The sequence below is a fragment of the Pezoporus wallicus genome, unplaced genomic scaffold (genome assembly GCF_028554395.1).
Source record: "Pezoporus wallicus isolate ANWC-B61680 ecotype Strahan unplaced genomic scaffold, APGP_CSIRO_Pwel_v1 contig_3812, whole genome shotgun sequence".
Classification (NCBI taxonomy): Eukaryota; Metazoa; Chordata; class Aves; order Psittaciformes; family Psittacidae; genus Pezoporus; species Pezoporus wallicus.
In genome coordinates this window covers 1,134,388-1,150,423 of record NW_026639618.1, presented here as the reverse complement: position 1 = coordinate 1,150,423, position 16,036 = coordinate 1,134,388, and the positions used below count along the sequence as shown (strand labels likewise).

The following is a 16,036-nucleotide window of genomic DNA, read 5'->3' as shown; positions in this document are numbered from 1 at the left end:
ATTTGCTATTCCTTAGACAAAATAAATAGCAAAAGGAATTGCATATTTTGCAAACTCGTAGGTATGATTTGCTAGACTTGGTTCGTTTGGCCCCAGTTCATTGTGATTTATGCATAACTCAAAGACAGAATGAATCCTGAGAATGAATTAAAAGCTGAAATCCATAACTACAGCCTGCTTGGCTTTCAAAACTTTTTGCCATAGTGTCTGTCATTTCATTACAATTATAGCATGCTGAATGTTCCTGCAGAAACCTGCCCAGCAAAACACTTTGCAGTAAGAGGGCCAAATTTTCAAAGAACTTAATTTGTATCTGCAGGGATTCCTGCGCACGCTCTTGCTTACAGCTTCTTTTTCTCTAAACTTCGGTGAAGTGACAGGCAGTCTGAAGATGAGTTCTGACAAGATTGTGCCCAGAAACTGGGAATATGCCCTGATTGGGTATAAGCCCAGTGCTGTGAATCAGAACACTTTTGAGTGTGTGGAACTGGTGTGCTACCTGTTCTTTCTATCCCCTTGCCTCTCTTCTTGAGCTTGTTCTCTGAAGCCTTTGAGAATGTGGTGGAGGTGTTACTAAGCTGTTCTTGGTGCTTATGTATTTTTTTTTCCGGTTTTGTAACGTTAAGTCCATCATTGCAGAAAACTGCAGAACCTGCCCGGCAAACTGTCCCTTACTGGTTAAGAGGCTGGATTCAAGGGAATACATCTCTTGTATTATACCTCCAGATTTTTTTCTTCTAAGACCCCAAATGTTTTTAATGGTAGATAACATGAAAAAAACACCACCCCAAATCTCAAAAAACTACAGCCTGTCTCTTCTCTTCTTCTTTCTTCCCTAAAGCTGTTGGAAAAAGGAGCGCATAGGAAAGCAATCAGTTCAGGACAGGTCTTTGGCTGCTGCTAGTGCCAGAGCTGCGTTGGCTGTAGCAGGTCAAATTGAGAGTTCAGAAACTTGTTGGCTGGCACATTCTGCCTGTTGACTCAGATGCTCCATATGCTGTAATCCTTGAAACTCAGAAATATGATGAGAACTGTTGGCTTATTATATCTAGAAGACCAACAAACCGTGGGCAAGAGCCTGGTCACTGAGGAGCTCTGTTGGGCTCTGTGGAAAAGAAATTGCCACTTCCCCCCTTCAGATAATTATCCTTATTTCTTAGACTTAGAGAAGCCTTAACGGTAGTGGTAGAGGCACCAAGGGTTTGGAAAATGGAGAAATTCAGAGAGCTGTGGAGGTGGCGGGTAAGGTTGATGGGGGAGTTTGTTAATCTTTTCTAGCCCTTTCTGTTGTTCAGCCTCTGGGCAGCTTCCCTGGCTGCCTTTCCCTCTAGATGAGTTAGTTCTCTGTTAGCCAAACCCCATTCAAATGTGTTCCCCTTACTGAAAGGCTTGGATACCCCAGGCTGCACCACTACCAGCTCTGCTCCAGTTGTTTGCTGTGGAGGGATGTGGCTTCCTGAAGAAGAGCTAAAATGCTATGTAGAGTTTTGCCCAGCATCAGTGGAGATTGTCCAGGCAGAGGAATGCAAAGCTGTGAAAAGCTAGTTTATGGGCATAGACATAAAGTTGCTGCTATTGTGGTAACAACATAGGGTGGATTTTCCACTTGTTCCCTCTGTGTATTGCTTCACTGAAATATCACCACTTTCTCATTCATTCCATGCTTTCATTCGTTTCACCTGCTGCTTTTACTTGAAACCTAGGCACAATATAGATAGAAACTGCTTATCATCCAGACTGCCCCTTGTCTAAATCTTGACTTGCCTGTGCATGCCTGCTAGTCTTGATGAGACAGAAGCAGTTCCTGCAGCTGGGCAAGTTTGTGCTGCTTAGGCCAGGTTTGCAAACTGAGCAGGTGGTGTTCCCTCTGCCTTGTGCATGCCTGTGTTTTCTCTTGGTTGTTGTGTCCTCACAAGGCTTCGAAAATTTGGCCCTGACTGACCTTAAGTGTGGGGAACGGCCCACAGTAATGCAAGGTAAAGGAGGCTGGGCAATGCAGTGTCAGCAAAGAGAGCAATTTTAATTCCCATATATTAACAAAGAGCATTTTTATTACCAGCTTTGCCTGCTAAACTAGACCCTTAACATCTAACACTGTTTGTCTTTCTGTCCTCTGCTGTCAGGTTGTTAGTTTGTTCTTATAAAGAGATAAATAAAAGATACGTCTGAGGGAAATAGTGCACCTGGGGGTGTCATTTTACAAACTAATAAACTGATGTATGTGATATTTTGAATAACTTGCATCCTTTATCATTAAAATTTTGTGTTGTCTTCCTATATGTGTTTATCTTTGTTTGTTTAAAATTGGCAGTTGCTTTTTATTTGAATTTAAAATGTTGTTTTCTTTCCCCACTTGCAGTGTCCCCACCAACAAGACTAAGATATAATGTAGTCAGTCCTGACAGTGTACAGATCTCTTGGAAAGCCCCCAAAGGGCAATTCACTGGATATAAGCTTCTTGTCACTCCAAGTTCAGGTAAAACAAAAGTCTGTTTGTTCTTCTTAATGTGAAGGGACTGTCTTCCTAAGGCTCAGCAGCTTTTAAGAGGTTAGTGTCATTTTGCAGGACTAAGAAAGTGTGAGCAAGCTGTGTATAATGGGGTATTGGCTTGTCAACAGAAGAGAGAAATCAGTTTTACCAGGGGGTAAATCAGAGGCATAGAATGTGGGAATCAAATACTTAAGGTAGTAGAAGTGGGTGGGTACGAATTTCATTTCGTATGTAGCCCTTGGGAATCGTCATTGATCATGTCATTGTCATTACCTTTCTTTCGGTGGGGAATCTGTGAAGTATTCAAGGGAGAGCTGAAATAGGAATACTATTTCAGCCAAAGCTTTGAGCTGGATCTTCCTGAGCCTTCTCCCATAGTAAGCTCCCCACAGGAAAAAAAAAAAAAAAAAAAAAAAAAAGAAAAGCATCCAAACCAGCCCAAAACTGTTTAAAGGGCTTTTTGAATGAAAACTTAAAATGTAAAGCTAGGCAACAAAATGGCTGTGTAAGGCTATTTGTATAGAGGTACTCTTCTGTACCTGTATACATTTAAGCATACAGCTAAAATACATATTTGTATGCAATCTATATATATGCATATATATACATAGAAATTTTTAATATTTGTATTTATTCATAAGAATTTCCTTGTCCAAATGAAACGGGCAGAGGGTATTCAGAGATGTCGGTATGATGGGTTCAGAGCTGTCAGCCACTCACAGAGCAGTGTGGAAGCCTGTGGGTATGATGTTAGCAACTTTGACAGCTTTTTGTTTCTTTTTTTCTTAATGGTTTTGCTGGACAAATGTTTTTTAATTACATGCCATTACTATTATATTACATATATTATATTACATATTAATATGTATGTTATATTACATGCTAATTACTGTTATATGAGGCCCAGATACAAAGGCTGATTGACTGATCCCTTGAGCGTTTCTATCTAAAAAAATTGGTCCATGTCTTTGGTCAGGCTGCCTGAATTCTTGTTTTTATGGGATGAATCTGACTGGGCTGTATGGATACTTCCGAAGGTGGGAATGCTTGAGTAACTGTAGAGCTTGAGGTAGTCGTATGTCATTACATTTACATGCTATAAGAAAAGCAAACAAAATTATGCATTTGTGTTTTTTTTTGTTCTTTTTTTTTTGTCTTTTCTCTTACAGGTGGAAAAACCAATCAATTAATTCTTCAAAACACTGCAACCAAAGCAATTATTCAAGGTCTTATTCCAGATCAAACCTATGCTCTTCAGATCATTGCATTCAGTGAAGACAAGGAGAGTAAACCAGCACAAGGCCAGTTCAGAAGTATGTGTCTTTATAATGATATTCAGAATTTATCAGATATTTAATGTAATTTATGAAACTGTAATGAAGTCAGATGCAAAGTGGGACAATGGAAAAACAATTCCTTCTGTGGTGGAAGGCTAATCACAGATTTTAATTGGTACATGTAGGGCTGGAGGCCTGAATTGATCTAGTCACTCTTGCATAGGAGGTTCTTGCTTTGGGCTATTTTTCTTTCTAGTGGTTTGAAATCACTTTATTTCCCCATTATGTTATGAAATTAGCCAGTGTCTCATGGAAAAGAATCTTCAGTGAGCAGAAACAAGAAGGAAAGTATCATATTCGGATAGTTGAAACATTTCCTTCCCTTTGTCCAACTTTTAATAAAAACATTCTTAGAGCAGTGCCAACTGATGACTAGTTGTTAGTTCAATGATACTATGAAAGGCTGAATTCTTACTGATCTTCAGATGTCAAATATGTTTATGAATTATGGTTAAAACTTTTTACATCTGACCTACACATACTCTCAATGTCTATATCATAGTGATGTAATTGTCTTGATCTGCATCTTAAACAGCTCAGATCAATGAGATTAAAGAAGATTTGGCTGATAAAGACAAAAATGTGACAGTCTGGCAGTACAGTTGAAAGCCTACTGAATTCCCTTGGGATAATACTCCTCACTGTCATTGCTAAACTGCCTTTCTCTTAGAAACGTCACAAGATAAAATATGCTGACTACTTCATGTGGTATTTGTTAAAGTTTTTCTAGCTTTTCACCACTACAACTGTGTGTTTACTACTTTTAAGTTCTGTCTGGTTAGAAAACCCACAAACCCACAGATTATTGTAGCAATAAAGAGCAGGCCACATAAAGCTACACCGACTTCTATAATATGAAGCATTGCTGTTTTTTAAACTACCTCTATTCTTCAGGAGAATTAGAGCTTGCAACTTGATTTAAGAATAAAGGGTTATGTTCTATTTAGTATACTCTTCCTTAGCTGCAGCTGAAAACATGTAGTACTTGATGAGAATGCAGTTTCATTTGACAATAAGATGCCTTGCATAAATAAAATTAGATAACAGCATATATACAAATACTTCTGTTTTACTATCTTGTATTCTGTTCTTTTTCCCCTTCTCTGACAAGTGGCCACTAATTCTTGAGATGAAAAATGGTCAAACATATACAAAGCTTTGGGAATATCCTCTGGTTTAGTGCACTGGAAGTATGTTTAATGCTGCTGAGTTGCAGCTGATGTACTAAGAATTCTCAAGCCTACAAAAAAACTTTATTGTTGAAAAAGTATTCTTCTTTATATAGCTGGGTATACTTTCTTATCCTAGCTCTAGTATATTCTTACTTTAGTACACAGTAAGCAATTAACAAAGATCACTGGGGATTTTTTTATTTTCCTTTTAAATTGAGGCAGTAGAAGTGCATTAGATAAGTTTTTTGTCTGTGTAAATAACGTGAGTAAAACTGGTGTCTTGTCCTTCCTGTGTGGTTTGAATTTTGACAGTTAGAAATGGCTTCCCCAAATCCAGAAATCTCCGTCAGGATGTGACCTTGTCTCCTATGAGCATTTTCAGACTTTGGTGTTGGCTCTCTGGAGAGAACAGCCCTAGCATTACAGGAGGCCATCAAGTGGCTCCATAGTTTGCTCTGAGCTTTTTCTCAAAGGAATAATGCTCTTTGAAGCCAAGGAATGATGTCCTTTTTGACTAATAGTATTCTGGTAATTTGAGCTCATTTATTTTATTTGGAGTCTTGTTTAAATAAGAATTAAACCCAAACTTCTGAATAAGACCTGATGTCATCGTGGCATTATCTGTAACCCAGCTAATAACCAAGATCTGCCTTAGTAAAAGCTGATTCCTCAGCAAGCTTGTGGACCTGAATTTGCTTCTGAATCACTTTCAAAACCTAAATGTAGAGGTGATGTACAGGTACACATCCCGTGTTAGTAAGGAGAGAAGTTAAAAATTCTGTACCTTTTCACCGATTTCCTTACTTTTATACCTAGAGTGTAAGAGCTGTAGGTTCTGCAGCCACTAGTAAAGTCGCACTCAGATATCTGACAATGATTTGTTGTCTTCCTCTAGACCGTAGGATGGTCTTGTGGTTATATTTTGGGTTGGAATTTAGAGCACACTTAGGTGTTTCAGGTATTCCATATACTACTGGGTAAATTATTGAAATCCATTTGACTTTTGTCCACTTCCGTAAAACGGAATACTTGTATTGTCTATTTGATATCATATGTTTCAAGAGAGGTAACCTTCTTTCACCCTCTCACAGTGTTTTTTGAACAATGTAGAGTAGAGAAACTGATCCTGGCTAGACTCGGGTCCTGCTTGGATGAATGTCGGTCATAATCCAGCTTTACATGAACTAAAGATTTTAATTGGAGTAGAATTTTACTTTCTAAGAAAGATATTTATTTTTCATTCTTTTAAGCTGTTTCTGAGCATTGTAGGTGTCTGGGGCATTGTCACCAAGTTGACACTAAGGAAATTCTGAAAGGATTATTTATTTTCCTTATATGTGACTTTAGCAATGATTTTGCCAGAATCTTTCACACTGATTAGGATGATACTGGCTACTAATATATTAAAAATTTCTAATCAAGCTGGGTTCTGCTTGGCTGTTATGAGAGATTTGGGACATAAGAAGGGAGGTATCCCACCCTCTTGTGGGACAGGAAACTGTTGAAGGCTGAGCTTTGGAGCAACTTCGGTCACAGGGGAGTATTTGGTGCCCTGATCATAGATTTGGGCATGGGATCTAAGATGATTCTTTAAAGAGGATAATGTAACAGCTGGCTTATGTGCTTTTGTGTTGAATGACTTGGAGTGGAGTTCTGCAATGCTGGACTTTCCCCAGCTAGCTTTGCCAATTTTCTGGACTGTATTTCCAGTGCTGGATCTTGTCAGCGTGGGCTTAGGTGCTGACATCACTGTATTTGGACTCTCCTGTGTGAGGAGAGTCACTTTTGAGAACTTTAATGATGATAGGATGGGGAAAGATTCATTAAAAAGAATAAACCCAGAGGGAGGGAGGGAAAACCCAGTAACAGTCATTGTTACCTGAGCATATCACAAGTAGTTGCATGCAACTTTTTTATCTCTAAGAACAAAATTACATGCTTCTGACTGCACTGTTTCTAGTTTAATTGATTATTTTTCCCTGCTTTACTTTTCAGTTAAAGATATAGAGAGAAGAAAAGAAACAAGTAAATCCAAGGTGAAGGATCCAGAAAAAACAAATGCGAGTAAACCAGCTCCAGAAGGTCAGATCATAATACACATGACTTATGCGATAATCTGAAATAATCAGCTTTTTTAGTTAGCTTGGCCATTGCATAGATTTTTCTTCTGTCAGTACTTTAAATCTGGTTTCCAGGGTTAAGTTAAACAGAAGGGAAAAATAGGGATATTGGAGTGTTGCTACAACGGAGATACTGCTTTTAGTTCTGTGTTGTGCTTTACCACTTTGTACAGTAAGGACTAAGTAACACCACGAATAGCATAAAAGCATATTGCGTGTATTTCCCTACTTGGTGCACTTTGAGTAATGAAAGAATTGCATGTGCATATATATACATAATAATAATTTCATATCATCTTAGCTGCAAGGCTGACTTGCAGTATTAATTCCTATATAAGGTTGAATTTGTGGTACTGTATAATTAGACATTTAGTAACTTAATAACTTTGTCCTAATGTAGGTCATATGCATGAAAACATCTGAAGTATTTTGGGGGTTGGGGGAAAGGAGTTCACTTTGTCTTGTTGCAAGAAGCCAATATTCTGGTGAAATGCCTGTCGAGAAGTTTGTCTGGTATGGACAGTAAAATCTATTTCAAGCTTAATATATAACTCTATTTCCTGTTATTCCAACATTCAAATAGCATCTTCTTTATGAAGTAACCCCAACAGTAATTATTCCCTTCAGTGGTTATTTGTGATGTTCAGAACAAGCACAGATGAGAATAGCTTAATGACCTTAAATAGTCTCTCTGTGAATAAATTGGACAGTTTCAAAGATCCCATTTATCCCGCTCTTTTTAGCTCCATTCCCTACTAATGCAAGTATCAAAGACCCTCACCCAAAGCTCCTTGAAGCCCATGCAAATTTTTCTCACTTCAGTGGGTTTTTCTTCTTACCAGACATACTTGTGTCATGTTGTATTTATTAATGCTATACAAGTTTGTTTCCATACAGCATTTCTCAAGCCAAAGCACTCTTGAATTTGTCACACTGAGTGCATTGGGGAAAATGTTAGTAGTTATAACACTTAAAAAGGAAGTTATACCTGCTAGTGCATGATAGGGTAGTGGATAGGTGATCTTTCTTTCATGTCTAGAGGAATACTGAGTTGGAAGAAATGAGAGCACTAAAGAAGGAAAATGTGATTTGTCTCCTTAATGAAGGACAAAATATGAAGTGATAAAAGTTGAAGGAGGGAAAATTGAGCCTGTAATAGGAAAATGTTGATTAAATGCAGACAGAAAAGTGTCTGCCAGACTGTGGGAGACGATTTATGCTTTTTTACTGAGTAGGGGCAAAAATACAGTTGGCAAGAGGAGACTGGATCTGTAGCCTCTCCCTTTTTAGAATTCATGTTTACTTGTGAAGTCACGAGCTCAGTCACTTTCCTCCTCTCTGCACAATTTTTAGCCATCTAAACTTCTTTAGCTGTATTGGGTCAGTTTGTATCGGAGCAAAATGCACTTCCACTGGGACTTGTGAAAAGCCATTGCCTTACACTTACAGTAGCAGGTTTTACTAGAAAACTGGGGTACATGTTTGAACAAAAGGCAAAACTTACCAACTTATCAGCAAAACTGACCAACAAGAAAACCCGTTATGTTAATTTTTATGAATTTGTGATTTTGTTCAACCCTATTCCCAACCCAGCTATATTTTAATGTAAAGTAATAGACTTCTTTCCCGCTGTCTAGCTATTACATATTTCTTCCCTTTGCACAGTATAATGATTATTCAGAGTGATGGAGATTCCAACTGAATGACTTCAGTGGGAGTAGAGTGAGAGTCCAAGCAAAAATGTTGTGCAGAAATAACAGCATCAGCAAAAAAGTGCATAGCTGGGATAGAAGTGAATTAGAACTGATTCACAGAGAGTAATGGTATCAAAACTTTCCTAGTTTAACATGCAAAGACCATTCTACCTCAACTTGATATTGGAGTAAAAAAAAGTAAAGAAGAGTCTGTGAAAGAAATGGATTAAAGATACAAGATCAGAATCTTATGGTGAAACCATGAAGAATAACTTGATGTTCTGCAGATGTTTGACAGGAAATTATTTGAGTATGACCAAATGAATTCAGGCCAGCAGCTAATTGCTTTCATAACAATTTAGTATTTGGCTAACTTTGATGAATTTAATAGCAACCCTGATAGATTCTGTGGCTGTGTTTCATCCTTGATCAAGTTGGTAAGACCTCGAGATTTAAGAGTACAAAAGAAATTATTAGGTAGTATAATAACTTACCTGAAAACAAGAGCAATGTTGGCCCACAAAAAAAATAAAATTGAAACAATTGGTGTTGACAGTGGTTGTGGCTTCTGCTCTTGTCCTGGCTGAAAGAACAAAGAAAGCGTATTTTACTGTTTCTGCAAGTATCATAGTCAAGTTTTCATGTAAGGAGGTACCTTCTGTGAACATGTGCCCCACTTGTTACAGGAGGATGTTTATATAGGAAGAAACGAGTGTCTTTGCAAGCCTTAGAAAGGCAAAGATCATCAGTTTTGTTCCTACGCATGGAGAATTGTCAGATTTCACATTTAGTAGGCCAGAAAATCCAAAATCAGTTTTGGGGCAAAACTAATAAAGCACAGCAATATGCGTATTTAAAACATGTATGTAAAATATGTATGAGAGCATATGGTCTCTGTCAGTAATTCAAGGTCCAGTTTGTGTATTACGATAAATCACATATCCTGCTGATTTTCCTGAAAGGCACACAGCTATAAAGATTTGTTGTTTATAAATACTTAGCTAATGCACTTTCTGTAGGCTCACATAATAAAAGCCAGAAATTTCACTTTCAATTTCACTGGGACAAAGATTTCACCATAACTCTTCTACTCATAGAAAACAGCTCTTTGCTAAGAAATACAAGATGAGTATCTGTATTAATGATTCCAGATGGTTTTGAAGCTTCTCACTCTTACTTTCGTCTGTGGTTTGGAGAACTGATTCTGCAGTTCTGTCTGTTGTTTGATTATCAACTCTCTGAGGCTCTAGGTAGTGCTGGGAAGTCTGGATGTCTTCTCTTAACTTTCCAAATCTACCTTTTTCTTTTGTCCTTAAATTGGATTGTATTTGGGTTTTGCTCTGTCTTTGTGGAACTCTTGTCAGTGGCTCCGTGTGACTTGCTAGTAATTTTTCCAGCAGCTTCAGTAACCTAGATTAAAATTTTCCATCTATTTTGTCCTGCCCATTCAAGTAGCTTGAAAAGATTTACTTCTTTCTTTCCTGCTCTAAGTACTGTGCTCTTATCTCAAACAAGCCTTTGGGGTATACCCAGTAATGTCATTGTGCCAAATTAATTCAGGTTTAATGTCTAGCACTCATCCATCAAATGTTCACTTTATATTTGATTTCCAGAAACCTTCTCCAGCTCTGCAAAACCACTTTCAAGTCTTGAATCTTCTTTCTTATATTTTTTCAGAACCTGTCAGTTTTCAGCTTAGTGATTTATCACTGCTGTGCACACTCATATTAATGTCAGAAGCCTTTTCTCTTTCTGTTGAGATAAAGCTCACAGACTCAGCTTCTTTCAACATGCAGATATTTGAGTACTTGTCCCGTGGCACTTCTCCAACTCCCTCATGTACAAAGCTCTTTTCTGCACAGTGACAGGGGTTAATACATTCTGTCCCTTCTCAGATGTTTTACAGTTTCTCAGATAGCTTCTATGAGTGATTCTCTGATTTAATCCCTTTGGGGAGGGGAGAATCACAGTGTTTTGACTATATTCCGTGACAAATATGCAACTATATCCTTTCACTGCTGAGTATTTCTCTGTGTCTGAAATGTTTTTAGCCACACATTTGAATAAAACCAACAAAACATTGAGGGTCAGTTTTATTTTCTTGCTTGTGGACTTTATCTGGGGGGGTTTTAGTTGAGAGATTTGGTGGCTTAGCCTAGGATAGCAGCCAGACTCCCACCTAGCTGTTTCCTCACTCCCCTCCCCAGCAGGACAGGAGAGGAAGGAGAAAGAACAGTAATGAAAAAGCTCATGGGTTGAGGCAAAGATGGGGAGACTGCTTGCCAGTTACCATGGTGAGCAAACAGAGTCAGCTGGGGGAAAATTTACTTAATTTATGGCCAATTAAGGTAATTTTAACAGAATGCCAATGTGGGCAGTGAAAACAAAAAGGCAAACATTAAAGCAACAGTTTTCCTCTCTGCTTTCACAAACTCAACTTGACACCTTCCCTTCTCCCAGACTCCTCCCTTGTTATCGCTGCAGGTTACGCTCAGTGCAAGTCCACTCGGAGAGGAAGCAAACAGTGCAAAAAAGGGTATTGAGGAGTTATTTCTCTCTACCATTCTTCTCTTCCAGTGTGTGTTCTCCAAAGGCTGCAGGGAATACCTGCTCCACCATGGAGCACCTCCTCATCCGAGGGTTCCCTCTGCTGTGTCTCACTCTTCTCCCCTCACGCCCCACTTCTCTACCTGGTATTTTCTGCCCTTTCTGGAATATGTCTTCCCAGAGGTGTTGCCAGCTGTGCACAGGCACAGGTCAGCCCCAGGCCTCTTCTCAAAAGACCGCCTTTCCATCTCCCCTGCTGCCAAACCTGGGCACAGACACCCAACATAAGAGGTGCTCTAGTAACACTTTACTAGAGTGAAGCATTTGCACAGTCTTAAACATGTCATGTGCAGAAATTCCCTTATGCAAGTCTCAGATCAGGATGATTTACAACAGCATCAAGCACGTATGAACCAGATTTCTCTTCTGAATCAAGTTTTTACAGGATAAGCCTCCTACAGACTGTACACAGTTAAAATGATGAGCTGTAAGCTTCCATAAAAGATTACGTGATTTATGTACAGTGTAACGTAACAGTTACTTTCTCATCATAAGGTGCATGTAATGTAGTAATTTAGTAAGTATAACTTGTTAGGGAGGTCAGAGATCTTCACTGCACAGTACAGAACATGCTGCTTAGTTCAGCCTTCCCAAATTAGAGCTGTCTTTCATCCCTGGAGAAAGTCCATTAGGGGCAGGTGTGGGTTTTTACCAATTCTTATGAAGATCTAGTGACATGTGACCTAGTTAAAAAGCCTGGGAGAACTCCAGCCTTTGAAATCCTTTAGATGCTCTTTCCTGATGGAGCCACCTTTACCACGTCAGGAATGAAACTGTCAGAATATTACCAGATCTGCCTGGGCCAATGTGGGACCTGAGAAAAGGGGTATTGCTCCTTAGTTCCTGTCCAAATGGAGTATGCAGGTAGAAGCTCTAGGACAAATCAACTGACAACAAAAGCTAGATCTGCATTTATCATTGTGGAAGACTGAGACAAGCGTGTAGAAACTTAGGAAAGAAAATCTGTAGCTAATCTGTTGGGTCATGGGTATAGAAAGGACGAATGAAAGAATTAAGCACTGGCTGAGTGAAAAATAATATAGAAATCATAGTGCACCTCAGCAATAGGAAAGAACTGCAGAAGGTGTTTTAATGAGCTGTGTAATGCCATACCTTGGCTTCCACTAAGTAAAATAGAAAGATGTAGATGCCAGGTTATATTATCTGTATTATGTAGCTAATACAACATAAATAATGTTAAAAAACATTGAATAGTGACTTCATGTGTCTTGACTGATATGTCTGCATTTGTATATTAAGTTAAATATAAAAGCTTCTGAGGAAGAGGTAAGAAAGACCCATAAGGATAAACAAATATTTCCTTTGAAAGAATTTAACATTGCTAGTGATACTGCTAGTATAGTGATATGCTAATATAGTGATATACTATAGTATAGTTATATGCTATTATGCATACAGATGTGTATACATGCAAGTTATAGACCTACATACACGTGCAAGTACATGCAAGTGGAGAGTGGCTGCTCATTCTGGGTTCCTCTGATATATGTCCCATTCTCTTCTATTTCACTACTCAGCGCTGCACAGAGAAGAGATTTTGGTTGTATTGGTTGTATATTTCAAGTTTTTAGTACTTTCAGGGTTTAGTATCATAAAGTCTCCTGGAAAGAGCCCTGAAGCCATCTGTCATGTGGTGCTTAACCTGCAAAGTATTAACAGGAAGAAGTATGCCTGCAGTTTCTGCAGTTTCTTTCAGGTGGGTGTGCTCTGCCAGTGCTCTACATCATGCAGAAACAGTATCTCTTTGGTGGTGGATCTTTTGTACCTTTTCTTGTGAGCCTAACTTTTAGCTTCCTGGTCTATGTCTAGAAAATAGGGGGAGTTTTCAGGTGCCTGTAGAAACTGTGTAGACATATCCAAAATGATTCTGTTTTGCAGTAAGATAGTTTTTATTTTGACTTCCCAATGTATTTTACATTATTACTGATATAATTATTTATTTCTACAGCCTTTCAAAGTAAGTGTTTCCGAATGATCCTTTTCTAAATATTTGTTCTTGCAGTGCTATTTACATTATCAGATAATGCAAAAGGCATATAAATCCTCAAAGTAAGATGGTATGCATATCGGAGATTTCTATTATAACAACTTTTGCAAGTGAGGCTACGTCAGTCTTCTGATAGTGATAGAAATGAAAGGGGCAGTAAACTTGAAAAATACACTGGTTTGCTTTCTTCTTCCGATACTGCCATCATCTTTGAGGCAAATAAGCTTTGACATTCACTCTGCAGCTGTCAAATTGCGCTATTTAAGCAGAGTAGGAAAAAATCCAGGGAGGTACATCAAAATACCATTCAGCAGAAGAGACTAATTATCTAATTTATTAACTTGTCTGTTTAGTTAGTGTCAGATGCTTCAGTAAGTATTACCAGACAGTGTGAAATGAATGCTATGAGGTATTTGACTAAACCACAGGAATTAATACCTTCTGAACTTCTGCTTTGTTGGCCATGTTTCATAGTTTTACTCACTTCATCCTGGCTAATGTAACTGCAAATACTGGGTTTAGTCATGACCTTTTTTATTATTTATTTATTTATTTATTGCTGAACTCCTCTCCTCCGGAAATCATTACCTCTGTCTTTACAAAGCCTATAATTGGCCTTACTAACAGTGTTTCCCTGAGCTTTATGAAGGGCACTTTAACTCCTGTGATATGAGCCAGCAGAAGAAGGAGATCATAACTATGTTGCGTGGGCATTACTGCCCAATGCCATTCTTTTCTTTTGAAACAATCCTTATCTTCTCAGCCCTTGCACATTAATCTGCTTCTGCGGTCTGAGGATAAAACAAAGTTTATTGGGAAGTACTTGGCTCTTCCACTACCAATATGATTTCTTTTTTGTCTTGTGTTAGGGATCACTGAATCCTGTGCCCACTAGAAGCATGCAGACTTGCCCCAGCTCCGTGACCCCAGTCTATAAAACTGTGAGCTTTGTACATTATAAATTTCATTGTTAGTCATTGGAGGACTTAACAGGAGGACTCCAGTGCAAGGAAGCTCTTGGGTCAAATCCCCTTTACTGTCCGGAAAGTTTAGCTCATTGTACTGTGGATGACCAACACTTATTCCAGGAGTTCATCATATCAATTTCTCTGGAGGACATAGATAAGCTTTTGTATCCTTTGACAACTATTTGCAACTTTGGATTTCCTTTTGGAATGACAATATTTTATGGACCTGGCCAGGATCCTTCAGCAGACTCCTGCTTCCTGCCTCCCACAACTGGAAAACATGATAGGAATTATCAGCACTGATCTGGACACAATTCTTAAATGCTTTTCCCTTGCCATTGTTTTGGTAGTTGCTTTGGGAAAAAACAAGCCAGATACATTTAGATATTGCAGCGTTTACATCTGCCATCTGGCCCAACTAAATAGCCATTAGTTTACTTGCAAGTGTGTTGGAATTATCTGAATAAGAGAGAAATATGTTCTTGAGAGAAAGCAAGCTTGAAAGTGAAGACCTAAAAGTGGCTATGAAGGCTGGAATTGGGAAAGGGTTTACTTTGAGTAGTGCACTTTGATCCTGACAGAAGAAGTCCCTGATTGAAGTTAGATCAGGGAAGAGAGAGAAACCCAGAGAGAGAGAGAGATTGGGAGTACGAAAACATTGATCTTAACATACAGAAGGTCTCCTATATCTTGTAACTGCCTTGTCTGTTTCAGACATCTCTAATACCTTAGCCTGGTTTGAGATTAAGAATTAACATGGAGGTTGCTGGATACCTTCTTCAATTTGGGTATGCCAGACAAACTCTTGCTTTGTTCAGAAAATGGAAAGTTTGGCATTAGAAATTACAGCTAATCTCCATTCTTACTCAAGGATTCCACTTATCTTCTGGCTCCTCCTTTTTGTAGGAGGAGCTGCTTTTCTTCTATCTGCCAGTATATTAACATCATATACATGGTTGTGATTGTGTATTACCTCTCATCCTTTCATTCAGCGTTTCACACCAGGCAGAAACTGGTGATTGGATAAATTGGCTTTCTGTTATCCACAGTCTCCACCCCATCCCCCTGTAGGAACTCTCTTTGAATGCATCTGATTCACTGAAAAGTAGACATAGTGTTGAGATAGATATCTAGATAATTTGTAGCTCAAGGGAAAAACTTCACAACACCTCACTTCCCCCCAAAAAGCACACTTTATAGCTCTTTACTCTCTCAGAGTAGAAAAAAAACCTCAGCCTATCTTTGACCTAAAGGTAAGTTTCAATTTTGTCATAAAGCAGTCCAGCTCTTAATATCAGAACTGCTCATGTTCATAACACTTGAGTTATGTCTGTTCTCCTATCACTGTGTAGTAAATAGGTATAATGCTTGGTAAATCAACCATTACCAGCTGAAAACCTCCTGTCTAGGCTCTTTTTTTTTTTTTCCTTTGGTAGCTTTCCATAAGGCACTGAGCTTTTCTTGTGCAATCTGCTCTTAGCTAAAGTGGGAGACTGCTATTCACATTCTTGACGACTGATTAATAGAAGCTCAGCTGAATGAAGGGTCTTTCATTCAATTCAGACTCTTTTTTCATCTCTTCAAGTCATTAGCTCTTGGGCATCCACCCAATACACAGTGCGCTGGCATGGGTGGATTC

General features: G+C 38.6%; 1 protein-coding gene across 4 annotated transcripts in view; it reads left to right on the top strand.

The window, feature by feature from the left end:
- COL14A1 (collagen type XIV alpha 1 chain) overlaps window positions 1–16,036 on the top strand; it is a 117,251-nt gene that overhangs the window by 7,239 nt on the left and 93,976 nt on the right. For all 4 annotated transcript variants that reach the window (XM_057415230.1, XM_057415229.1, XM_057415231.1 and 1 more), the window contains exons 3-5: window positions 2,360–2,476; window positions 3,661–3,804; window positions 6,996–7,082. In XM_057415230.1, the coding sequence (XP_057271213.1) occupies window positions 2,360–2,476; window positions 3,661–3,804; window positions 6,996–7,082 (348 nt within the window). The remainder of the gene's footprint in view (window positions 1–2,359; window positions 2,477–3,660; window positions 3,805–6,995; window positions 7,083–16,036) is intronic.